General features: G+C 49.1%; 10 protein-coding genes across 10 annotated transcripts; 3 read left to right on the top strand and 7 right to left on the bottom strand.

The window, feature by feature from the left end:
• Positions 1–1,077: 1,077 nt before the first annotated feature.
• BDQ94DRAFT_167101 (uncharacterized protein) lies at positions 1,078–1,623 on the bottom strand (the record flags this gene model as incomplete). Its single annotated transcript, XM_026770721.1, has 2 exons — positions 1,078–1,414; positions 1,496–1,623. 2 exons carry the CDS (start codon positions 1,621–1,623, stop codon positions 1,078–1,080), a joined length of 465 nt encoding a protein of 154 aa, XP_026630048.1.
• A 1,594-nt stretch (positions 1,624–3,217) lies between these two features.
• BDQ94DRAFT_167102 (uncharacterized protein) lies at positions 3,218–5,341 on the bottom strand (the record flags this gene model as incomplete). Its single annotated transcript, XM_026770722.1, has 3 exons — positions 3,218–3,462; positions 4,558–4,600; positions 4,673–5,341. 3 exons carry the CDS (start codon positions 5,339–5,341, stop codon positions 3,218–3,220), a joined length of 957 nt encoding a protein of 318 aa, XP_026630049.1.
• Positions 5,342–6,095: 754 nt separating this feature from the next.
• BDQ94DRAFT_167103 (uncharacterized protein) lies at positions 6,096–6,902 on the bottom strand (the record flags this gene model as incomplete). The annotated part of the gene is made up of 1 exon (XM_026770723.1): positions 6,096–6,902. One exon carries the CDS (start codon positions 6,900–6,902, stop codon positions 6,096–6,098), a length of 807 nt encoding a protein of 268 aa, XP_026630050.1.
• A 1,106-nt stretch (positions 6,903–8,008) lies between these two features.
• BDQ94DRAFT_167104 (uncharacterized protein) lies at positions 8,009–8,529 on the bottom strand (the record flags this gene model as incomplete). The annotated part of the gene is made up of 3 exons (XM_026770724.1): positions 8,009–8,020; positions 8,059–8,291; positions 8,349–8,529. 3 exons carry the CDS (start codon positions 8,527–8,529, stop codon positions 8,009–8,011), a joined length of 426 nt encoding a protein of 141 aa, XP_026630051.1.
• A 1,945-nt stretch (positions 8,530–10,474) lies between these two features.
• On the bottom strand, positions 10,475–11,275 carry BDQ94DRAFT_167105 (uncharacterized protein; the record flags this gene model as incomplete). Its single annotated transcript, XM_026770725.1, has 1 exon — positions 10,475–11,275. One exon carries the CDS (start codon positions 11,273–11,275, stop codon positions 10,475–10,477), a length of 801 nt encoding a protein of 266 aa, XP_026630052.1.
• An 817-nt stretch (positions 11,276–12,092) lies between these two features.
• BDQ94DRAFT_167106 (uncharacterized protein) lies at positions 12,093–12,542 on the top strand (the record flags this gene model as incomplete). The annotated part of the gene is made up of 2 exons (XM_026770726.1): positions 12,093–12,162; positions 12,220–12,542. 2 exons carry the CDS (start codon positions 12,093–12,095, stop codon positions 12,540–12,542), a joined length of 393 nt encoding a protein of 130 aa, XP_026630053.1.
• Positions 12,543–13,001: 459 nt separating this feature from the next.
• Positions 13,002–15,126, top strand: BDQ94DRAFT_137330 (uncharacterized protein). Its single transcript, XM_026765038.1, has 4 exons — positions 13,002–13,124; positions 13,184–13,581; positions 13,636–14,563; positions 14,652–15,126. Exons 1-4 carry the CDS (start codon positions 13,077–13,079, stop codon positions 15,000–15,002), a joined length of 1,725 nt encoding a protein of 574 aa, XP_026630054.1. The 5' UTR covers positions 13,002–13,076; the 3' UTR covers positions 15,003–15,126.
• Positions 15,127–15,271: 145 nt separating this feature from the next.
• On the bottom strand, positions 15,272–18,039 carry BDQ94DRAFT_104791 (guanine nucleotide exchange factor VPS9). Its single transcript, XM_026763429.1, has 5 exons — positions 16,457–18,039; positions 16,327–16,404; positions 16,093–16,268; positions 15,417–16,042; positions 15,272–15,353 (listed from the first exon to the last, which is right to left on the bottom strand). The coding sequence occupies exons 1-5, from the start codon at positions 17,817–17,819 to the stop codon at positions 15,308–15,310; spliced, it is 2,289 nt and encodes a 762-aa protein (XP_026630055.1). The 5' UTR covers positions 17,820–18,039; the 3' UTR covers positions 15,272–15,307.
• A 142-nt stretch (positions 18,040–18,181) lies between these two features.
• BDQ94DRAFT_104804 (asparagine synthetase domain-containing protein) lies at positions 18,182–20,219 on the top strand. The gene is made up of 2 exons (XM_026763430.1): positions 18,182–18,955; positions 19,005–20,219. Exons 1-2 carry the CDS (start codon positions 18,215–18,217, stop codon positions 20,052–20,054), a joined length of 1,791 nt encoding a protein of 596 aa, XP_026630056.1. The 5' UTR covers positions 18,182–18,214; the 3' UTR covers positions 20,055–20,219.
• Positions 20,220–20,977: 758 nt separating this feature from the next.
• cpcA (amino acid starvation-responsive transcription factor GCN4) lies at positions 20,978–23,048 on the bottom strand (the record flags this gene model as incomplete). Its single annotated transcript, XM_026763431.1, has 2 exons — positions 20,978–22,057; positions 22,115–23,048. Coding segments are annotated over 2 exons (1,647 nt in total), but the record flags the coding sequence as incomplete, so codon positions are not given.
• Between the last annotated feature and the right edge of the window lie 884 nt (positions 23,049–23,932).

The following is a 23,932-nucleotide window of genomic DNA, read 5'->3' on the forward strand; positions in this document are numbered from 1 at the left end:
GCATGATTAGCCCATTCAGCTCAAGATTCTGACAGGGTACGTGGCTCCCCTGTGTTTCGGGCGTAGATTCAGACGTACGCGAAGTCGTTGGAGAGGCCGTTTTGCAGGTCGTTTGCGAGGGTCTTTGCATGCGAGCCTTTAGATCAGCAAGCCCGTGGTCAAGTGATCCAGTGGGTTTGTATAATTTGAGATGCCAAATGAATGGTGAAGGCTTCGATACCAGAACCTTAGCTTGAGATTTTGAAGTTTTTGGCTCTGGCTCTGGCTCTGGCTCTGGCTCTGGCTCTAGTTCTGCTTTTGACTGATTACGGAACTCCTGTAGTCTTTGTATGGGTGTAAATGAGAAAGTGAGAAAAACCCCGGATTCGCTGTATAATCTTATTTTGAGTAACTGCAATATAGTAGACTCTATTTGGAAAATTAAGGTATTTGCTCTACTCTTCAGTAGTTGGGTTAAGGGAAAGAAAGATCTCTGGCTGGACGATTTTATAAGATATGTTGAAGCTCTTCAGAAACAACAGTAAGACTTATTTTAATTACAAAAGTAGTAATCAAGTAAAAAGAGTAGTCAAGTAAAAAAAAAAAAAAAAAGAGAGAGAGAGAGAGAGAGAGAGAGAGAGAGAGGCGCATTCCTGTTTACTATTACTTAGTGGTTATAGTCCATTCTCATACAGGAAATAATATGATATTTTCAGGTAAAAGCTCTTCCCTGTTGAAAGTTCACGAATGCTGACATTCTTACAGTCAGTGACGGTCTCTATATAGTATAGCCAATGAACTGTACTGACATATTTACCATTCTTAGAAAAGTAAATATAGTATCTAGTAATATTAGAAAGCTATGTAATTCACATGTTGGCAAGTCCCACAGATCCCTGGTGCTTACCACTTCATAGAAAGTATAGCCAGGATCATATCATTCGGCGAAAAAACCATTCTCATACAGGAATCATATTATTTCTTCTGCTCTGGCGCGTTCGGCTAGAAACCAGGAAATAGGCGGATTTATCATCTCACGACCCATCCCTCCCTCCCTCAAACGTCATGAAAATACACATAAAAGTGACCCAAACAAACCTACAAAACAATCGCCATCCCTAAAATGCCCGCAGCACCCATAATCCCCGCCATACCCGTCGGCTTCGGAGCCCCAGGCCCAGCACCACCATGCGAAGACGAGGTGGAAGGCGAAGCCGTTTCAAAAGCCGTCGAAAAATACGATTTCACATCCCCATTCAAACTACTGTACCAAGACGGAACGATTCCGTCTCTCCACTCACTCGCGACTGATGACCAAGCCGTCGGGTTCGTCATCTCGGAGATGACAGAGGTAGGGACTTCAGTGATCAGGTCGGATCTGATAGAGGTAGGCACTTCGGGGAAGAGGGTGGGCATTGTAGTGGTTGGGTTGGCTCTGTGAGATTTGATGGCTCGTTAGCTAGATACTAGATGGGAGTTGAGAGTAAGGAATATGTAGGTATGTAGGTAGGTGTACAGGTTACTCAAGGGGTTGGGCATGTCTGAGTCGGTCGTGTCGTCTCGCTTTTCGATGGCTGGGTCAGATTCTGGGAATGCCAGTGCTAGGGTTGATAGAAGTAGCACAGATAGAGTTGTGAAGCGCATTTTGATTGGTAATAGTATGGTATAGTGATTGTTTTGAGTGTGATTGGTAGGTTGATTGATGCGAGGGGGAAGTGTATGTTGGGGGAGTTGGAAAAGGGCTGTGGGAGAAGCAAGTTATATATTCAAGCTACTATCTATCATTGCCTTCTCTGGACTACCTAAGTAGCCTTACTGCCTGCAATTGTACTTTATGAGAAATTTTCCGAGCCAAAGCAGCGATCTGCGTCGTATCCAGACACCGGGACCTGGGTTTGTAGCAGTGCATATCAAAGCTGGAGAGGAAATAGCACCTATAAACGAGGTGAACACTTCACTCCCAATAATCTGCTTCACATTAGTCTTGTACCCCAAAATTGGATTGATAGAGATTGAAGAGGAAAGACAAAGGCATATGCCATCCCGCGGTAAATCGTAGGCATCTACTCCGTAGATCCGGTTCAGCTGCGCCGTTGGGGTGGTTGAGTTGATCCCAAACACAGGTCTCCAGCTCGTAGCATTAATGACGTAGACTCAGCATTATAGAAACTCCGTTGTGCAAATATGCTTAATCATGGTGGACTCTATTTGCAATATGCGATTGAGAGTGGTCGATTATACCTGAAGTACTCCGCTAGATGGAGTGTTGTTGAGGCCGGCCTATAGCCGATCTCGCCGCAAGAGGAATAGGAGGGGCCACCGGAGCCGATGGGCGACTGCGACTAGGAGTATCTATTCGCCTTATTCTTTTCTTCTTCTATTCCACCTTGTGCTTGGGCATTTGAGCATAGTCTCGAGTGCTAATAATATCACAAATGGTGGCTTATGCTTGCTTTGCTTCTTTCGTCTCCCCATTATTGCAGCTTTGCGATTTTACTTCTTGTGGCCTAGCTACGCTTCCAAATGAGCACGATTGCTGACACGCCAGGTTCAGGCGCATATGCCAAAGAGGCTCCGTAGCACTCTGACGATCTTCAAAGAGCATACACGGCAGACCTTGCTATCCTCTGTCCATGATATATCGACTGGACCTGCTCGACACCGATGTAGAACGTGCTCATCGCGATCACGACGACCGACCGACACCGTACTACACTGTGCGTCCTCAGGCAACAGCGCGGGGTGAAGGCAGCTTTGGTGTTCCCGGCGGCTCGCTTAACGGCCAATCAGGAGCGTAAGATAGTACCCGGTCTTCCTATATAATTCATCGTAAAGAAGTACTGTTGCCTTCGGGCATTTGGTCAATTTGAAACGATACAGAGAAGATTAGCATGGCCCCTGCACTAAGGATGACACGCTCAATCAAAGAGAAGCTACCAGTTTTTTTTGCAACTTTTACAGGCTTCATATGAAGGTAGAAGTGTCTCGTGCAATATACGCTGTCGAGGAGGTGCCGGGTTCGAATCGCGCTGTTGGCACCCTTGTTTTTTATATATAATGCTTCACTTAGCCTTTTTTTTCCCCAGGGAGTGGCATCCACTACGAAAGGCACGTTTACGTTTACTTGATCAATCAGAGCAATTAGTATTTACTTCCGGTTCATGACGGTTGTGCAGGTCAATCTGATATATATATACACAATACTCCGTAGAGGTTATTATCAAATCAAAGAACCCAATTAAGCACCTCCCTCCCGCTTCGCGTATTCCTCCTCCATTCTCTCCTCGTATAATCTCTCCGCTTCCTCCTTGCTCAAAGGTCTGAGATCTTCGGAGCCCGTGGACAGGTATTCGGGTATCGTACCACTGTTGCGGTCCATGCCTGAGCCAAAGGCGGACTCGCCGAGGGTATTTCCCGTGGCTGCGAGGCGGTTGACGGAAGAATCAGAAATTCCGTCTGTGCGGTTAGGCACCGAGCTGGTGTCTTTGTGAGGCATTATCAGGAGGATTGGATAATGATTTGCTTTCAGAGATGGGAATAAAGAAGTGGACTTGTTCGAAGTATGATAGATAGACAGGTACTATGTCGGCGATGGGCCGGTTGAGACGTTGTTTACTTATTTATGTGCGCCGGAGTGGCGAGATGTTTTCCGCAACGTCATAGGCCACCGTGGCTTAGCAACCAAGTACGCAGTACGAGCTCCAAGATCGCGGATATGATTGCCTTCCAGTCGGTAGTTACTTCCGTCACAGGCTGCTACGCATCTTATTCGCTGGTATAATGCCACCACTTGACTAGAGCTGTCTACTGCTACAATGTTCTCTTCTCCACCCTCGAGCCACTGGCCCAAGAACTGATGAAAAGAAAATGAAAGCTCCAAAAGGAGAAGTGCCAAAGAATACGCCTGTCAATGACCCGTAGGCCGTTGAACGGATTGTTCCGCCGCGCTGTGCAATGCAGGGACCAATCCGTGGTGAACCGCCTTCTTGATCGCAGTCACCCAAACAAGGTAAGTATGAAGAAAAGAAAGAAGAAAAAAGTTTAAAAGGGAGCCGGGGGGGAGTTGCTTATATAGGATTGGGTGGGGACTCCGGAAGGCGCTAGCGGTAAGCGAGGTTGGGCGGTACGACTCGTTTCGGTATGTCACGTGGATACTATTGGGAGGGTGTCTCCTTGCATCCCATGGCATCGCTTTGGTGAGGACGACACAGAAGGAGCGAATTCTACTTGCTGACTACTTGAAATGGCCGGTAATAAGTATCTTTGAGTTATCTACTTTGTATCTTCCGCATAAATGGAAAGGGCTGCCGTATCAACGAGTCCCAATCGGTGCACTAGGACAAGAATATCAAGGTTTAGATATTCAGTTACGATGCAATAATGAGAAGAGCCATAATATGGCAAACAGTGCCGATGAATGGCATGGGATTGCCATTGCAGACCCATTTCATTGGATGACGTTTTAATTTGTGGAAGTAGACGGTAGCCAGCATTGGAATCCATTGCGAAGATAAGTCCTCGTTGCTTTGCCAACCCCGCTTAACTATGATGGTGGCAGAACTTAATTCTTTTCTGAACCCTTGGGGTAGACTGGAACAGCCTTATCCGGGCCAACGACAGTCTGAAGCAAGACGAAAGGTTAACAGGAAAGTAATATTTCCAAGGGGTCCAGGATCGCATAGAAAGAACTTACCTTGAGTGGTAGGCACCATTCGAACCCCAAATGGCTCTCCGTGAAGGAACGGTCAGTTTCCACAAAGGAGACATTGTACGAGCTAGCCAGTCTCTCGGCTATGGCCAGTGCGCAATGATTTGAATGCTCAATATCCAAAGCCTTCGAATTGATCATTTTCTTCCCCATAGAGACCGCAAGGGCGAGCTTTCGGAGAAGATAGGTACAATGCTCGTCATGCCAGTAGCGCGTATAGGCTACGGACACTTCCCCAGCCTCCAACTTCTCTACATCAGCGTCAATCGTCATATTGGGGTCCATGTACCACTGTCTGTCCTGAAAGGTGTCGTAGTCTTCCCCTGGCTCCGGAAAATAGCACTCTGGAGGGATCCAAGCGCGTTGCATCGGCTCGAACACGCAACCTCGTGCTCGTGCTTCGTCAGGAGTCACTCCGCAATCTGTGTATTTATATTGATTTCCGGTACGGGTCATCCAGAAGAATACAATTGCTCCCGCGAAAACAATTGCTAAAGGTGCATATACAAGAGGGTTGGTGAAAAATGAGACGGACAAAATCCCCCGGCGTCTAGGCACCGGAGATTCAAGGTCTTCGGTAGATTCGTCTTCGTTCAAAGCTATATATTCACCTCGCTCCGATTTGCTTTGCGAAGAAACATCATGATCATGCATTGGAACATTGACTGGCTTCCGCAGTTGTTACTATGTCTTTTCGTTATTCCTTGCCCTTGATCTTTCATGATTCAAAATTTTATAGGGTAGAAAAGCCACGTACTCGATAGAAAAGCGGAATCTTTCAAGATTCGATTCGTTAGGGTCAAATGGGAGGCTGGAGATTGAAGAAGTAGGACTGCGTGATCTGTGGTGTAGGCCACCTGAGGGATAAGCATACTCGAATGTCAGGTGCCTCTCTACGTTCTTATTTCACTTGCCGCCTCTTCCGACATCTTCGAATGTAACTACTGGAAGGAACATTGGGACATCGAATGATCATTGGCCCGATAAGGTATACGAAGGCATTTTCAGTATTATTTATTTGCGAATATACACAATACATGCCCAAAAGGCGCTAAATATGTCTCGATCAGGTTTTAATTTATGCGCTGTCTGTAGAGGGGATTTCCATATGTGTCAGAATGAAATAAACGCCAATACAGTACCAATCCTATATAGTTTAAAGGCTAGTATAGGACAAGCGGCTCACCTGGTGGAGCAGGCGAGGCCCAAGTTCGATTTCCCCTCATGAACACCGCTTGTCTTGAGCTAGTCTGAGTAAGCCCGAAAGCCACCATGCTTACTATGCGCTATAAAGTGCTCTATACACAGTTCTCATTCGGTTTCTCTCCGTAATTACAAAAGAGGGGTAATCATTCAGGCGACCGACAGATAAGTCGCAATCTGTGACCAAAATTATCGATCGCCGAGGCTAAAAACGTGCCTGACCTGGAATCGGACCCGAAACTTTTGTCGTCCGCACGGCATTAGCGCTGGAGTTCATCACCACTGGCACCTCGATCAGGACAAAATAACCCGGACCAGGATCCATGATAAGCTGAGTGCAGTGTTTTACATGATGTAAACTATCAAATCGGGCTTCCAGGATCACGCCTGTATCCTTCATCCTATAGTATTTTTGCCAGTAAAAGAGACAGTGCGCGGCGTGCCACTCCTCAGAGGCCCAGAACGAACCTCCCGTCTCACCCAACGTGGCAATTTCTGCCTTGCTGATGGGTATCGTGCCGTTCTCGTCATAGAAAAAGCTCCATGTGCCATTGGGGCCGGGACCAGCCCGCTCGAACTGCGCCGTTAATTCGTCATCTCGGCAGTACGGAGGAAGCCAGGCTGCGGATAGGGAGTCGTAGATGCAGTTGAGGCTAAGGGCCTCTTGAATTGTGGTGCCGCAGTCACAAACATTTAGTCCGTGTGGAAGCGCTTCCGGATGATGATCATGTGGGTTCGAGTCTACCTCCTGCGTTTTTGCGGCGTCTGGTGATGGCGTGTGGGGAGATAGAGATGTCGAAATCAAACGGTATGTGTTATAGCAGACTGAGATGAAACCCCACACCGCGAGCAGGTATGTGATAGCTTGGGAAAGGCTGCATTGGTAATGCTTTTTCCGCGCCTTCGCAAATAGGTCGCTCTTGTCACCTGTGGATGACACCGCACACTCCTCCCTAGAAAGAAATGGGGTTCTGTCGGACTCCGTAACACTTGAATCATCGGATAGATTCATGACTGGCTTTGGTATTTATAGTAAAATTGAAAGATATATGCTGGGCAGCAGGAACATGAATTTGTCGGCGGGCTTAGGGAACGATGCGAGCCCTTGGTGATGTGAAATGGCACTGGGGAAAGGGCAACGAAGTTTTCTCCTGAAAGGTTATTTATGTCCATCTCTGAGTGGTGATATGATATATGGAGTAGATCCTGGGATAGCAAGTAGCTCCTCCCTAAGTGTATCTGGGTACTTTCAGGCAGCGGGGGATATTACGAGGAAAGTAACAAAAACCACTTGCTACTCTAGTAGTATGAAGCACGACTTACGCCAGATTGAAAGGAAAAATTGCAAAGCCAAATACGAGGGCTATGGTTGTGAATTTCAGTAATGCAGCTAGGAGTCACCAAGCATGCATGAAAAACAACGCTAGTAGTCCTTTCCTCTTTAATTCACATTATGATTTCGAAGACGGTGGGCCTAAAATACTCCACCATATGCAAGAGCCTCTTGGGAGGTATATGACCGGAGTATGGACTCTTAAGCAATCATGTCATGTGGCTTTGTGAAATTCTAATACAGGACGACGAATACCTAGGTATCCACCGTCTCGGTTAAGATAGTTAACTACTTCTCAGCTTGTTCTTGAACAAGCAGCTAATCTATCGCACTTGTCACACGTGGCCTTCCTCCGGTCGAACCGTCCCACTAAGCAGACACTTTCCCATCATTATTCAATAACTTCCCAGTGCCTATTTCAGTCACCCCCAAATCAGGATGGGTTTGATTCTCCGTATATGGGTCTCCTGCGCCAGAAAATAGTATAAACAATCTGGGTTTCAATAGTGTCGGAAAATGGACGTTGGTCCCTTACCGAAAATGGGGTGTACGAGAAGACCCGGCTCAAATGGATCGAAAGAGCGCTCTGCCATCCACTCTTCAACTTGACTCCAGTCAGCACACTGATGGTTGCCGTCATCCGATGCCACTGGGCTGGCATCACTGTCATTTTTGCATTAGTTTCACACAACCACATCATTCCTACATGGTAACTTACTTAGTAGTCCAGTGTATTGGAATGAAAGTAGGATCTGCGTGGCATTGGATATGCTGCCTCAGCCAATCTAGACAGTGTTCTGTGTCTAGTTAGTACAATCATATTCCAACAAAGGACATTCTCATGCTGTCGTAACATGCCTGTGTGTCGTCGCAACATGAAAAGCTCGAACTCAGAAAGTCCCGCATAATAGTGCTCCGCATAGATGTACATATGGAGTCGTTTGACACAGTGCAGCCCATGGAAAGCGGATACTGTCACATAATAGCCGCTGCCGTCACTGAGTTTGATAACACTATCATCACCAGCAAACTCACCCAGCTCGGCATGGCTGACTTTAATATCTGCATCTAAGGGAGCAGTTAACACTTGCAATACCAAAGGGATTGGTTCTTCAAGCATCATACTCTTCATGAGTCTGTCCCACGCCTCCTCGAGCTCCGGCCTTGGCGGCCCGCTAAAGTTGTTCGTTTTGTGGGGGTTCAAATCGCCGTCATGTCGGTAGATTGCCAAAAGTTCAAATCGGTGCTTCACAAGCTTTATGTTATCCTGGAGAGTATCTTCGAAGGCCGAACACAATTCAGCCATAATCTCTGCATTTCGAGGAACGGGCTGACTCACTGGAAGAACCCAAATGGGTTTTGGGCATAAGAAACATGGAGGCATACAATGTGACTAGAAGCCCATTCAGCAAAAGTAGGGCGATGTGCACAGCGACAGAGCACCAATATCTCCTGAACCAGGAGATTCCATGTTTCGGTCCTCGTTGCGCTCTAGGAAATTCTGGAAAGCTATCATCATCGGCCGCGTTCACTGGGTCGTGGTATTTCTCTTCGCATTCTGAGGATTGAAGGAGACGAGAATATTTGAACATGTTGGGTCCGCGCTGGCTATTGCGTTCATCTGTAGATTTTGAAGCGGAAGCAATTTCTTATTGTGAACAACGTTCGTCGACTATGGATCAAGTCTAGTTTCAAGGATTGAAGGGTCTTCAGGTACCTTGTCTCCCCTCCTTCAGGCTCTAGCCCAGCCTACGTCTGTCAGATATGATAATGGCTGGGACATTTCAAGGCATTTTCATGACACAACCCTCATCACTCGTAATTATCACTTGCTACTGCTACACTTGTACTCAAAATCCTATTGTAGGTAGTCTCTACGTCGGGTTGGCTGTGCACCTTCCTGTTCCGTAGTAGATCCGCTCAGTACGCCTAGCACTAGTGTATACCACGATTCAAGGTTGTGAATTTGACACAGAACACTACTATGAGTGGGTATTTTACAATATGTCTTCGATTGAGTCGCTTACAGAGCTACAACGTCTGCTCTGACTATTTCTGGTTGGTCGGCTCGCTAATTTCCATGTATACTAGTAAGTAGTTTCGGATTTCATACAAACCGGTGTCCCATTGTGGGGCTATCTCAAGGTCTAATGGCTGACTCGGTCATATGCGGAGTCCGGATCCTGCTCCGTACATTATCTTTATCATCAGTCTTTTTAGCCGACTGCAAGCATTTTGTCTCACTTTGCTATCTCACTATGCTATCTCACTAGGTGGCACTGGTGGCCTGAACTTGGCCACCATTCTCATTGGCCAGGATGTTTTCACCTCCACATCCGTCCACCCTGCCGGACGCTTTCTCTTGGCGGCAAGTTTTACTACTACTACTAGTAGTTTTATTCAAGATACTCTATCCGCGGCCAATGAGACAATACCCCTTGGTCTACGGTCTAGCCTACCCCGCTCGCATTGGATTTTCCTTCTGTGCGTCGTGCTGTCAATCTCAAAATGACGAAATGCTGAAAGCCTGAAACATCTCTGGATGGACACGATTGGCCGGCCCGTTCCGGGTGATGTTGATCCCTTGTCTGTGCGGTTTTGCCGTCAATGATTTGAAATGACTCTCTACGATTCTCTCTCAAGTGACATGATAATTGAATATAACACCAATGGTGCAGTTTACAGTATATTATAGCGCGGGGAATGACACCATCGTGTGAGATTCTGACCTCACATCCACCTGTAAGCTTATAAGAGATGCGCAATCTGAGCTGTCAGAATTCTGGTCTTTTACCGCATGGCCTAGCGGTCATTTTCTGGAGGATTCACTACCTAAGGCGCCCTAGATTGGATGCTGATACAAGAGACACTATGATCTTACCGCTTCATGCATATGAGGCTTTTAGGCACGTGCGCCTTACTGCATCGACCAGTTTGTTCACTAGCCAAGTCACAGAAATTCGTATGTCAGATATCATCCCATCCCCACCTTTGGCATACAGCCCTAGTGGATACAATACTAGTTATCATGCAGTGTCAATACGACTTAGTGGGGTTTGCCTACACAGCGAGAGGCAGGGGATGTGTTGAGCAGGTACGACGGCTTAGTGGACATTTGTTTGTTTGCTATATTCCTTGCTTCTAGCCCATACATTTGCCATTTTTGTGGCTTATTGAAACATCGATCGTGCTCAATCTCTCGTTTTCGTCCTCTGCCTTCCACCCAGCCTCCACCCTCCTCCAATAATCTCTCATTCATGAATGTTGGGAATCCTATCGGCGTTTAAACTCACACCACTCCCCGTCGCAATAGCGTCCAGTGGATAATTGAGCGTAAATATCCCCTCACAATGGTCGATATGAGACTCGCTGTCAGACCGATACTCAATCCTCTTCGCTGCTCCTTCTACTCCATGCACCATGCGGTGTAGCTTCCGCCAATAAAAGCTACAATGGAACACGTGCCAACGGTAGGTCATGTAGAAAAACTCATGGGTGTCATTTCCCGGCAATTGAGCGATCTCCGCCAGTGTCATTGTAGAATTTCCCGATTGATCTGCGTAGTATGTCCAGGCCCCACCATCACCTGGGCCTGCGGCGTCGAATCGTGCAGTCAATTCGTCGTCCCGGCAGTGTGGTGGTAGCCAGGCTGCGGAGAGGGTGTCATAGCGGCACGAACGAGTCAAGGCTTCAGCTATAGAATCGCCGCAGGAGCAGGACAAATCATCTTGGGATAGGCTTCCGGGCCAGTGGACGTATTGCGCTACCGTCCCACTATACGGTCTTACCAGGTGGTAGAAACCGTTTAGCGCAAGAAGCAAGATGACTAGGTAGAAAGATAACAGTCCTATGCGTTTCAGTAGCCTCGAGGAAGTGCTCGTGCAATGTCGCTTGTCGGAAGAGAGGCGTCCAAGTGCCAAAGAAGCCGTGGCCAAGTCGGAACTCTCCCTGGCAGCAAGTAGGCCCTCGTTGTACTCTTCTTCATCTTCATCGGGTTTTTGTGAGGCTTTGGGTAGAGTGGGGAGTTTGAAAGAGACGGCAGCTGGGTGCATGACGAAGGCAGAATGTGCACTTTGTGCTTGAAAAAAGCCAATGCCAGGGTTTTTTGGTCGCTAACGAATGCTGAGAAGGAGTATTCAATTTGTAGGCCAGAAGGATTATGCATGTGGGAGACGGACTCGAAACTTTCGGCCTTCTCCAATACAGAGTTTTTGCCAACTACTATTGACAAATAGGCCAAGGTTTAAGAACTCCAATCGGGGCCCAGTTACTTATCTTAGAGTTCAAAAGGTGAAAAGCACTGATTACATGTTACCAGAACGTCATGGGACTTTAATTCCCATTTTCATTGGCGATTCTCGTGGCTAAAGGTACGTGCGTATGCATCTAGATAGACCCGCAATTTTATCATGACTGGGGCTATGTAGAATTTTTCGTAATAAGCGCCAAATGTCATCAAGTAGTTCAGACATATAGGTATCACACAGGGAAAATACTACAGACCTACCGGACTTGGCCGGGAAGTCGTCAGCATGCTCTTTTCAGTCTAGTAGGCATCTGGTCTATGCAGTCATCATGTCTGCAAAAGGGCACGCGATGATAACGCAATATGGTTGTATCGGCAAAAGATCAGTATAGTATCTTTCATAAACTAGTAACCGTATCAGTCTGTATCTCTCGTCATCCCCGATGAGCTTGAAAGGCTAGAGATCTTCCATTATAAATAAGAGACAGAATCATTCTGATGGGTTTGCACAAGTTGTGGACCTTGTCGAAGCTAGTCAATCTTCCTTCTGTTGTTGCAGCTCCGTTAAGACTACTCTCAAGCTCCATTTTCTCAATTGAACTCAAATACATTTCCTCATAAAGATGCACTTTCGAAACTTCGCACTAGCTATTACGCTCCTCACCGTTGGGGTCCAGGCTGCTCCAACCCCTGGTAAGTACAGTGTTTACCAACGGCTTCGCAGTTCAGAGTAACTAATGGTATCTGTAGGGTTCATTGGCATTGAGAAGCGCAACGATGCTGCTCCCTGGACTGCCAAGCTAGACGAGGTTGAGAAGCGCAGTGACGCTGCTCCTTGGACTGCCAAGCTAGATGAGGTCGAGAAGCGCAGCGATGCTGCTCCCTGGACTGCTAAGCTAGATGAGGTCGAGAAGCGCAGCGATGCTGCTCCCTGGACTGCCAAGCTAGACGAGGTTGAGAAGCGCAGTGACGCTGCTCCTTGGACTGCCAAGCTAGATGAGGTCGAGAAGCGCAGTGACGCTGCCCCCTGGACCGCTAAGCTAGATGAGGTTGAAAGTGTAGCCAGCACCTGAAGGGCATGGGCTGAAAAGACTGAGAGGGCACTATCCGGATACAATGACACTCGCGTCCCCTTTTGCAAGTCTGGGACTGATTTAGCTCTTATCGCGAGTAGAGTCCCATGATAAAATCAGCCTACATAAGAATGAAATTTACTGCCGACCTCTGCCAATTTCTGTGTATCAAATCAAAGATGAAATGTGCTTCTCAAGAGACATTGATAAGACTATTTGCTTGTACTATGTACGGGCAAGTGCCTCCACCTCCGCCCCAATATCTTATCGTGGAATAGATCGCACGAAGTAGATAAAGGCTATCCATAGGTCCGGGCAACATGAAAGGTGTTCATATCTATACTAGTAGCCACTAAGACACGTGCACCCCACCACATGTATTGTGTGACTTGACTTCCCAGTATATCATGCCAGTGGGGCCCCACCTCGAAACCGACGGGCAGATCAAGCATCATCCGTCAATGATACTTCCCCCTCTAACATACAAACGAGATTCATCTGCATGTACTATTCCGAGTGGCTATCGATCTCACGATGCTAGACAGATTACCCCTCGAACTACTGCACATGGTGCTGGATCATGTAAGCAGTCCTCTGTTCCTCTCCAGCAGCAGTTGAAGCAGGCTAATTCGCCATCCCAGGTGACCCGAAGGGATCTCAAAAATCTCTGTGAAGTCTCCAAGAACATCTATGTAAAGATGGTTCCTTGTCTATATGAATCACTAGTCATAAAAGCAACGTACCCATCAGCTCAGTCCGTGAACGACGCAATCACGAGGTCAAATCACTCGCAGTTGGTGCATACAAAGCACCTCAGGCTGTGGGGTTCATATCATGAGATAGAAGCCTATCAATTCTGTTCTTTGCATGATTTCTTGGATGGCAGGCTTCAAGCTACCGGTGATGTTGATGGACCCATGTCAAAAATAATACTGTGCGGAGATCAGCAGACCACTACGTTTGACTGCATTCCTATCATGACACACAACATGTATCGCATGGTATCAGGAATCCCTCAGGGTCAACTTCAAAGCTTCCAGTACAGATATTGATTTCTGATGCACTACGGCGAGTCAACACTAACACGCTATAGGTGGGATCTAAAAACATGTTTTTCCGACGAAGTGGTTCTCCTCATCAACAGGATTTTAGAAACCCAAGAGAAACTTACGACAATTTCTCTCCTCACAGATGGTGACTGCATTGTAACCAGAATCAGACATGCATCATGCGCCATAAATCTTGCTCAGCTTTCTGAGCTCCAACACCTATCCTGGAGAGGTCTTAAGCGATATGTTGACTTTGAGTCGGTTAGACAGTTTATCGCTGCTCACGGTGCTCAATTGAAGACACTGCACCTCGACCTTATCGGCTGGGACACCGCTAGATTGGCCTGGAGACAAGTTTTCCGAAAAATGGTCGATAAACATGCAATATTGCCACAGAACTTCTTTGCGCAATGCGTGCTTGGTCTTCCACTTGAAGAAAAACCATATACCCTTCTCACGGCTCTTCAACGCTTGACTCTCTCCCAAGTATCCTTCATCCCCATGGAAGTCCAGTTGACCGGTGCTCTTAACGTAGGGCAACTTCAAGCGTTGCAACTCATCAACTGCCCCGGTACATTCCGCTTCCTTCGACAGATCGTCCACTCAGGCATGCCACTTAAGCTGAAATTGCTCGAACTGACATTCAACCCGGAAAAGCTAAATCAAATTACCGACGAGTCGCAGGACAACATCACCGAAACCGTGAAAGCCTTCCTCGAGGCCTTCTCCGGCTTGATAGATCTCTATCTTATGCTTCCAACTGTCTCCTGGGACGGCATGTGTCAAAGCATGTTGCATCACAAGTCCACACTGAGGCGCCTCATCACACACGGCCTCTGGAGAACAGAAGTCGGCTTCCAGCAAGATGGAGATTTGTTTGGGTCGCCTGAATTTCGACCCCGCATATCCCACGATCCAGGGTTGGAATTTTTGGGAATTTCGGCAAGTATCAACGAGATGTGTACAATTACGGTACCCACTAACCTATTTCCTCATTTTTGATATGTTTGATATCGAGATGAAATGCCTCGAATGCTTACTTGATGTTTCTCTGGGACAGGGCGATCACGGACTCAGCCCCACTATCGAAGTTCTTCATATCAGAGCAAGTGGACCCATGTTACGCGAACGCATACCAGATAATTCAGTAGCCTATGTTTTGCCTTCTTATGCCGAATGGGCTTTTGGGCGGGAAGGGTACTTGCACCTGCAGGTTTTGGCTTACGGGGATTTCTCCCACAACGGATGTTATAACGACTATAATCTTCTTTGGTATAGAACAGGTCGTTATGGGTTCAAGGTATTAAAACCTTCTGATGCGAAGTTTTGGGACCTGGTACAGGAGTACAAGGATGTGTTAGGGGCTTGTGCTTTCGATGAGTTGTTTCTTGAAAGGGGAATACCTCGATGATTGCTAGCATTTACTCCTCTGATAGTGTCGTCATTCATATCATGCAGAATGGCTCGGGACACACTTTTGTGCTTACCCTACGCTCTGGGCAGCTCAGTCAGTGGCTCGATTTTTATAGAGATGCTGTTCGGTAGTTTACTCATTTCTGGGTGGTATGGCTACCATTCAGCAGTATTATTATATGCAATTAGCCCAGGCAATAAGTACATAATCGGCCACAGTGCAAACGAATAAGGAGTAAAAACCCGAAAGTTAATCCTCTCAATGTAATTGCCTGTCCTTGACCAACTTCCACCAAACTCTGTTCACTCAGCACTAAGAGCAAGGCACGCGTCTACTGCTAATCCAACCCTGCATTGCCAGTGTTAGCTACTCAATACATCGCTCCTGATGTAGAAGCAAGGGACAGCTTACCTTCCACCCTTTATCTTGACCACGTCATCAATGACATCGCGGTCAAGATTGGGGAACATATTACACAGAGTCTCTACGACGTTGTTGTGCTCTGCACGATGGATTCTCCGTGCTTCTGCATCCTCAGCACTGGCTTGACGCGCAGCGGCATCTTGAGCATCCGCCCTGGGAACCTGCGGAGAGGCTGCACTGCGTGGCCTCTCCGCCGATCGCCGGCCTTCGCTGCTATTGCGGGGCGGCTGGTACACGTTCGGTGTCAGTCGTGGCGATGCCCCAGACTGCGTGGGCCGATCCTGAGGGGAGTCTGGCTCATCAGAGAAGATTCTTCCAATGGTCGACAATGGCTTCTGAATGGTCCGCAGAAGCCCTGCTACTGGGGCCGAATCTTCATCGCTAGACTGTGATGCCTCTTTGCGCACGGCCGTGCGTTGCGTGTCAGCAGAGCTTCGTGGCGCGGATTGGGAGCCTTCGGCGGAACGGCCTGAGGTTTGGCGCTCCAAGGTCTCGGACTCGCGGTTTTGCTGGGCAATAGCGGATACGGCAGCTTCAACACTTCGCTCAAACTCTTCGTCGCTCACTGTTAGGCTCGTTCGGTCCAATGTCTCGATGAATTGAATCGCTCCCGACTAGAGAGAGGTCAGAACATGGTCGTTATCTAGAGCAGGGTTCAGCATACCAGTGATGATAGGTAGTATCCAGCTTCCCCTCCAAGCTTATCCTGGTTGCGGAACCGCAGGATATATTGTATATTCGATACTAGATGTTCGGGATTGGCCTGCAGCACCACGTAGATCAAAAGCGGCACAAAAGAATCGGCAGACGTGTCAGATCTTTTAGAGTTCCTCAGCAAACCTTGAGAATATTAGCACATATGTCACTCCACAGCCCTTGCATTAAGCCTACTACCTACCGAATATGACTTTGCAGCAGTTCAAAATGCAGATAACTTTATCGCGAGGAGCACGATAGCCGTTGATCTTCAACAATTCTGTAACCGGTTAGATAGACGTCGATCGAAGAAAAGAGGGCCCATCACACACCCTGCTGAGCTAAATTCAAGAAACGGCGACCGTGAGAGCTCACTGGCGGTATGTCCAGATGCTCTTCTCTAACCCAGCTGTAAATTCGCATCTTCTGAGCGAGAACTTCATCTCGCTCTATATCCTCCTGATGCTGCCCTCGCCTCCATGGGCCATGCATCCTCTCCATCTCACGCCTTTTGCTTCTACTCGCACTTCGTGGGATTGTGGGCGGACCAGGAATAGCTGGTGAAAAAGTTTGGGAATATAGTCTATTCATTACGAGCTTCTCCATCCCTTCTTTGGCATTGTCGAATTCACTGTCGGACACATCGCGCCATACTTCACACTGAGCCATTTTGTTTGTGATGAACACCAAGAAATCGCTGATAATCTTGACTTGTTCATGGACCATCCATTGTCGCTTCCCAAACTCATGGAGAAATGAGCGTAGAAACTTTGCAACCGGGTCCGCAGTACGGTGACGCAATTGCTCTAAAAAGCGATGAAAATCAAACGGTTGGTCCGGCTCAGGCTCGGGTGGCGGGGGAATGGTCGATGTCGACGAACGCCGGCTCAATTTGGCCTCGTCGGTAGCAGAACTCTTGGGAACTTTTGCGGGTTGTTTCTCAGCCGAGATGGAAGATGCCCCTGTCGCAGACTTGGGCATGCGCGCGTCGTCAGCCGCCGATTTACTGTGATCTAAACTTGACTGACGAGGTGGAAAGTGGCTCTGTCCACCCAGAAACTGCTCGGCTAGTTCCAGGCGAGGAGACATGATCTGTTCCTGCCCGTCACCGCGCGTAGAGTCTTGGAATTGATCCATAATACTCTGAATTTCCGATTGAGAGTCATTGTCACCACCACCAGTATTCTTCCTTCCGTCTTGGTCGTTTTCAGGCACCTCCGGTAATTCCTTATCAGTCAATTCGATCGCGGGCGAGTGTGTGATTGCGGAGTGAGGGTTTGAGGATACATAAAGTTCGTCTTTCGCCGGGGGTGTAGGAGGAATTTCTGCGTTTGGCAACGTAGCAGGTGCCGGTCTTGCTGTCGTGGTGATAGAAAGCCCCTTCATCCGCTCCGGAAGCGATTCCCGTGGAGGCAACATGGGGTTCGAGGGATCTGTGGCGGACGGCGTCGGCACCGTGCTTGGGGACTCCGTAGAGGTGGCCTGCGCTTCTTTCTGAACGTGCTCCTTCATCTCGACTTGTTGCGCCTCTTGGCTGGTCATCGGCACTCCTGAGGGATCATCCTGTGGCTGCGCGGCAGGCTCGAGGTCAGTCGAGCTCACTTGTTCAGTGGAACTAGGAACGTTGTGAACGGCCGGCTGGGCCTCCCCATGACCACTAGGAGCCGGGGATTCCGAGGGTTCTATCGCAGACATAAGCAACCTGCATGCACGCCAAAATCAAACTAGAAATCAAAAGAGCCTCGTTAGGTAGAAACATGGATCATCATGAGGGGAATATGCGGAGACGTGGTTCCCGGGGCTGCCACGTAATAGGCCACGAATGTCTGGTCAGCTAATATTGGCAACAGACTTTACGGCCCTAGAGTCAATCAGAGTAGGTGTCAGGGAGAAACTGCGGAAATATAGAAAAAAGGGCCCCAGATAGGGGAGTAAGCTCCATCAGCGCCGAGGATGTCAGCCCGCAATCAGCGGCGGGGGATCATCGTTCCCCCGACCTCCGGCTCTCTTCTCATGTTTCTCTTTCCTCTTCCTTGTCTTTCACCTCGACTACGCCCCGCCAGCGTCTCGCTTGCGGCTTGTTTGCCACCATGTGTGGTATTTTCTTTTCTCTAAGCGCATCAGGAGCTGTGCTTCCTAATGAGGAGACTTGCTGCTTGTTGCGGAAAAGAGGACCTGATAACTACCATGTTCATAATGTTGAACAGAAGATAGCCAATACACGGTCAAGCAATGAAGAACCCATTGCTGTTCAGCTTACCTTTGTTTCTACAGTCTTGTCGATGAGAGGAGGCTGCCTTGTTCCCCAGCCACTGGTGGATCTCACTACGCAGTCCGTGTTATGCTACAATGGAGACGCCTGGAAGATATCAGGTGAACCTATCCAGGGCAACGATGCGGAGCTGATCTTTAAGCTGTTACTGCAGGCTGTAAACCACCATTCGAAAACAACTTCGTCAGCGGACTCGGGTACGACTGCTGTTCAAGGTGTTCTGGATGTCATCAGTAGCATTTCCGGCCCCTTTGCCTTCGTGTTCTATGATGCGATCAACTCAAAACTGTTCTTCACCAGAGATTCACTTGGAAGACGCTCTCTACTCCAAGGTGTTGATGAGTCAGGGGCCTTTAAGCTGTGCAGTCTCTGCGACGGCACATCTTCGACCCACTTTAGTGAGGTCGAGACAGATGGAGTGTATATGATTGACTTTGAACATGCTATATTCCAGGATAACTGGATCGCAACGAGGAGTGCTGGCGCGCCTTTGTTCGATGCAAATTGCATACAGACACTTTCTTGGGAACATAACACATCCGATCTTCCTCTTCGTCCTGTATGCACTTCTTCCTCATCCTGATCTTACCTAGCTAACAGAGGTTCAGAGAAACCCCGTCCCTCCAATGAACAAATCCACACCCGATGGAGAAGCTCCTTCACTAACCGTTGAAACTGTCGCTGTCAGGGAACTTGAGCATAAGTTGCGTCAGTCCTTAGCATTGCGAATCCAGAATGTACGAGAACCTCCGACTGCTTCATCAGGGAGCAAAGTGAAAGTGGCTGTACTGTTTTCCGGTGGCCTCGACTGCACATTGCTCGCCAGGCTCTCTCATGAGATCCTGCCAAAGGAGGAAGTCATTGACTTGCTCAACGTGGCATTTGAAAACCCGCGCGTTGCGGCCGCCGCGGCGGGCAAGGGTGGTGCCACTGGTTCCGTGTATGAAAGCTGCCCCGATCGTATCACCGGCCGGGCGGCATTTGCAGAGTTGCAAAGAGTTTGCCCCGACCGTAATTGGCGATTTGTTGCGGTAGATGTACCGTACGAGGAAACCCTTGCGCACCGTGAGACTGTCAAGCGTCTGATGAGACCCCACAATACCGAGATGGATTTATCTATCGCTTGCGCGTTATACTTCGCTTCGCGTGGGCAAGGGCTGGCGTTCGACAGTCGACAGATCGATGCTCGACCCACGCAATATGCCACTTCGGCACGGGTGCTCCTGTCTGGCCTTGGCGCAGATGAGCTATTTGCAGGATACTCGAGACATGGAGCAGCATTTTCTCGCGATGGATTCACGGGCCTCATTGACGAGATCAACCTTGACGTCAGCCGCCTTGGAAAGCGAAACCTGGGCCGTGACAATCGAGTCATTGCACACTGGGGTCGCGAAGCGAGGTTTCCCTTCCTAGACGAAGAGTTCGTGTCCTGGGTGGTGCAGCTCCCAGTGTGGGAGAAATGCGGATTCGGCACCCCTTCACCACCAACGGATTCACCAGAGGCAGGGCTCGATTCGGAGAAAAAGGCCCTTCGCCTGGTCGCACTGAGACTCGGCATGACGAACGTCGCCCGGGAGAAGAAGCGAGCAATCCAGTTTGGGTCCAGGACAGCCAAGATGGAGAAGAGCAAAGTGAAAGGGACCGATGCACTTACCTGAATAGAATTCCTTTCTTTCCCTTTTCCTCCCTTCAACGCCTCCTCTCCAAAACCCTCCGGTACGTCTTTTGACGTACAACAACATACCTTCGCCCCCAATCACATCAACCCAGACCAGCAATGATGACAACTCTGGATCAGATACTTCTGAGACCGCCTCTTCGATCTATGCTCTTCATCCACCACTCTTTCGCTTCGGCCCTCAGGCAGACACGGCTCCAGTAATCCCCACAGCACACTCATCGCCACATCTGTTCTTTTTCTCACGTGGGAATGCAACCGCCTTTCCATCATCTAGGGGACTCCCTGCACCGTGAACGGAGCGGGATCTCAAGCACTGATGGAAACAGGACCGGTACTTCTCACGCACTGTAGTTGGCGCTTTCTACGAAAGCATTCATATGAGTGTGCTGGTATACTGGATGTCGTTTCTGTTTGTTGGTTGAGCGCGAGGGTATGGATGGTTCGGGCAAGCAAGAGGTAGTTTGTCCATGAAGTAGATAAAAAGGCAAGTCTGAGCTGAGTCGATTGCACACACATATGCAGATGCACATACATAAAACACAGAAGTGTAGATACTTTATGAGTGGCGCTGGCTTGATCAGTGGCCTTGTGTACGATAGTGAAACCTACATAGACTTGGTGCTAGGTATCGAATGTCATTTCATACTACGTGAACGGCAAATGTTGAAAGGGCTGCGCCGTGTTACTACTTGTCTTACGTATTCGGTTCAAAGATATCAAGGGTCATGACCAAGAGCTCCAGTTAAAAGGATACGTGGTTACAAAGAAGTCAAGATGCGCATATAAGATACTTTGAATTGGAGAATACCATAGTTCACAGTCTGGTACATAAGCGCAACAATAATAACAGAAAAGGCACTCGGATAAGTCAAGTACACCAGGTAGAAAGATTAGTGGCCACGAGTCAATCCCGATAAGTGGGAGACATCAGAACCGGCCATAGAAACAGAAAGGCAGAACAACCATATAACAGACCCGCAGTATATGACTGGGGATGAATAAATCACAACAGCAGATGCAGAGATGCTGATCTACCGAAAAGTACACGGTTTAAGCTCCATAATGAATGGGCAAGAACGAAAGGAAACTTTTCAACTGTCGGAAGCATCAGTCAAGAGATTGATTGATGCTTCCGACAGGTGGTGACAGGAGGCTCGACGCCCCCGCCCACAGAACCCGCTAGGAGTATGAATAGCACAATGAGCACAATACAGATACCAAAACCCCATGCCATAACCCAAAATGAAAACCCAAGAAACTTTTTAGATCAGTTGGTGCCAGTCTTGGCCATGCTTCGCCAGTACTCCTCGCGTTGCTTGGACTCTTCAAGCATCCGCTCGAGCTCCTCAATACGGCGCTCCATCTCGCCTTGACGCTCAAGCTTGCGAGCGCGAGATTTGCGAGCAGCCTCGGTATTGCGAGCCCTCTTCATTGCGGCGGGGTCGGCAGAGTCAAACTTGATCGGAGGCAACGGCTTGCGCTGGCGAGCATTGACACCGGCCACTGTGGAGTGCTTGGTGCCCTGACGGGATGGGGCAGGAGACGCAGACGGCGCGGGCGAGGCGCTGGCACGGATCACTGGAGTCGGAGGGGGTCCGGTTGCCTTGGGCTGTTGAAGCGAAGCAGCAAGCTCAAGGGCAGCCGAATCCAGGTCCAGGGAAAACCCATCCTGAGGGAACAGAGACTCCCACTCCTCGGGCACAGCGTTCAGATCCATCTCGGTATTGATCATGGGAGATGTGTTCTGACTGAAGAAGCCAGGCGTATCCAGCGGGGGGGTGCTGAGATCAGTGAAAGTCGTCGATGGGGGAGCCGAAGCGTCGAAGAACAGGTCCTTCGGCGAGACGGTGCCCGGAGGGGCCACCTCACCCATCGGGCTGAAGAACGAAGTGTTGATCTGGGGCGAAAGCATGTTGGACTCTGGGGAGCTGAGATCGTCCCCAAAGCGGTTGGACTGGAGATCAAAAAGCTCAGGGAAATCTAGGACTGTCTTAGCACCGTATACATAAGCGTGCACTGCCCAAGGGACAGGCTTACCTTGAGCGATGTTCGGGGTAGACATGATGCGGCGATGCTTCAGATATGAAGCGTATTTTCTCTTCAACAAGTTTTGATTGTGCTGATTCACAAAGGCGGAATAATTGACCGTCTTGTCGTTAAATAGGGGGACGGGTGGGCGGTTAGAATGAGCAGTGTTGTTCACTGCAGGAGTAGAATTCGAAGCGGCAGGTGTTGCGAACCGACGCGCAAAATGCTTTCGCAGAGAGGGGTGAGACCAAGAAGACGGAGACGAGGAATATCCGGAAGATTGAGCGGCTAATCTGGCCGAAAGAGGAACCTGGGCAGGCGAGCCTGGAAGCTGCTGATGCAAAGCTGAAGAGTGTCGTCTAACAGGATACCCTGGTTGGACCAGAGAAGGTTGATATGCGGATAATCTAGGGGCAGAATTGATCGGTGCTTGAGCACGCGAGTCCCTGGGTTGCGGCGGGGGACACGGAGCGGGAAAGAGCACAAAGTCCTGCGGAAGGGGACTGGGATTGTTGTTGCTGTTGTTGTTGTCGCTGGGAATCGAATTCACTGGAGCCGATGGCTGTTGAGGCGGGGGCGTGGGAAGCCATGATTGCTGTTGGTAGTCCGTGGTGAACGACGTAATGTCGAACGGGAAAGCGTTGTTTGGAGAACTTGAGCTACGCAAAGCGATGCTAAAGTTCAGAGGTCCTGGAACAGGAGACTCTGAGGGGGTGGAAGAGGAGAGATTAGAAAAAGACGAGGTCCGAAGAGGATCTATGGTGTCTGTCTCGTACGAGAAAGACGTAGCTGGTGCGGGGGAGGCGTTTAGCAGGCCATTTTGAAAGCACGGAGAATCAGACGCGGTATAAGTATAATGCTGTATGGTGACGAGATGGGATAAATGAATAGAGAGATGTGTGGAGTGGAAGAAAAGATGAAGTGGGAGAGAAAGAAAAAGGAGGGAGAAAAGAAGCGCCAGGCAGCGACGGGAAGCCAGGCACTTCTTAACTGTTTGTGTGTGCGGTCTTGCCCGGATCTCGCCGCCAATCACCGTTGACCGGACCCCCGCCCAGTGCCCTAGCCTGATTGGGCATAGTCAATCTTACGCGGTCAGCAGGTGTGAGTCATAGGGCCAGCAAAGCCGACGATTGGCTGCCAGACCCAATAAAGTGGGGTTTGCAGGAGCCCCAGGCATTCCCGTGCCTGGTGCAGCGAGTCTCAATTGTCCTCTTCTACAGTGTAGCACCAGGCAGGTACGTGGGCTTTCCTCCATTCAGCCCGCAACGGAAATGTCACTCGCAGGTCACTGGCCCAGCAGCAGCAGGCCCCCCTCGACCTTGGATTCCTGGCCCTTCTTCGACTCCTTCATTCAACTCCACTACGTACTACTGAAGGAGTGTGGGAATTAAAAAAAAAAAGAAAAAAATAGGAAAAGCCCGCGCGACTTCTGTGGGTGATGAAACCGGTTCGCACCCGTGCCGCCGACCGGACCCATTGGCCAACCAGCAGGCACCATCACAGCCCGTCGGGGTCTGCATTTGGTGCAGCGCCCGGGGGTGTCATTGGGGCTGAGCCTGAGCCTCAATGTCTCAACTGTCTGCGAATGAGACTTGTCCTGCGTCCATCACTCTCTTGTCCCGTGCGACTGTCACTCCTTTGTGCTGTGTAGGATCTATCTATCTAAGCCCTCAACCTCCTGGCTACCGTGTCCTGTCCCGGTTTATTGGGGCCGCAGGAATACGATGCCGCACCCAAGGGATACTAGACACAGAGACAGAGCCGGTTTGTGACCAGGGTTTTTTACCCGGTCGGAGGATCCTTTCCCTAATTCCCTCCCCGCCCTGC

Source organism: Aspergillus welwitschiae, assembly GCF_003344945.1.
Source record: "Aspergillus welwitschiae strain CBS 139.54b unplaced genomic scaffold BDQ94scaffold_5, whole genome shotgun sequence".
NCBI classification, from domain to species: domain Eukaryota; kingdom Fungi; phylum Ascomycota; class Eurotiomycetes; order Eurotiales; family Aspergillaceae; genus Aspergillus; species Aspergillus welwitschiae.

Excerpts from the sequence above, each read along its gene's own strand:
- BDQ94DRAFT_137330 (XM_026765038.1), top strand. The coding sequence starts at position 13,077 with ATGCTAGACAGATTACCCCTCGAACTACTGCACATGGTGCTGGATCAT. Across the intron at positions 13,125-13,183 it reads TGCACATGGTGCTGGATCAT|GTGACCCGAAGGGATCTCAA; the intron begins GTAAGCAGTCCT and ends TCGCCATCCCAG. Across the intron at positions 14,564-14,651 it reads ACGAGATGTGTACAATTACG|GGCGATCACGGACTCAGCCC; the intron begins GTACCCACTAAC and ends TCTCTGGGACAG.
- BDQ94DRAFT_104791 (XM_026763429.1), bottom strand. The coding sequence starts at position 17,819 with ATGTCTGCGATAGAACCCTCGGAATCCCCGGCTCCTAGTGGTCATGGG. Across the intron at positions 16,269-16,326 it reads CTGCTGCAAAGTCATATTCG|GTTTGCTGAGGAACTCTAAA; the intron begins GTAGGTAGTAGG and ends AATATTCTCAAG. Across the intron at positions 16,043-16,092 it reads GATACTACCTATCATCACTG|TCGGGAGCGATTCAATTCAT; the intron begins GTATGCTGAACC and ends ACCTCTCTCTAG.
- BDQ94DRAFT_104804 (XM_026763430.1), top strand. The coding sequence starts at position 18,215 with ATGTGTGGTATTTTCTTTTCTCTAAGCGCATCAGGAGCTGTGCTTCCT. Across the intron at positions 18,956-19,004 it reads CCGATCTTCCTCTTCGTCCT|AGAAACCCCGTCCCTCCAAT; the intron begins GTATGCACTTCT and ends ACAGAGGTTCAG.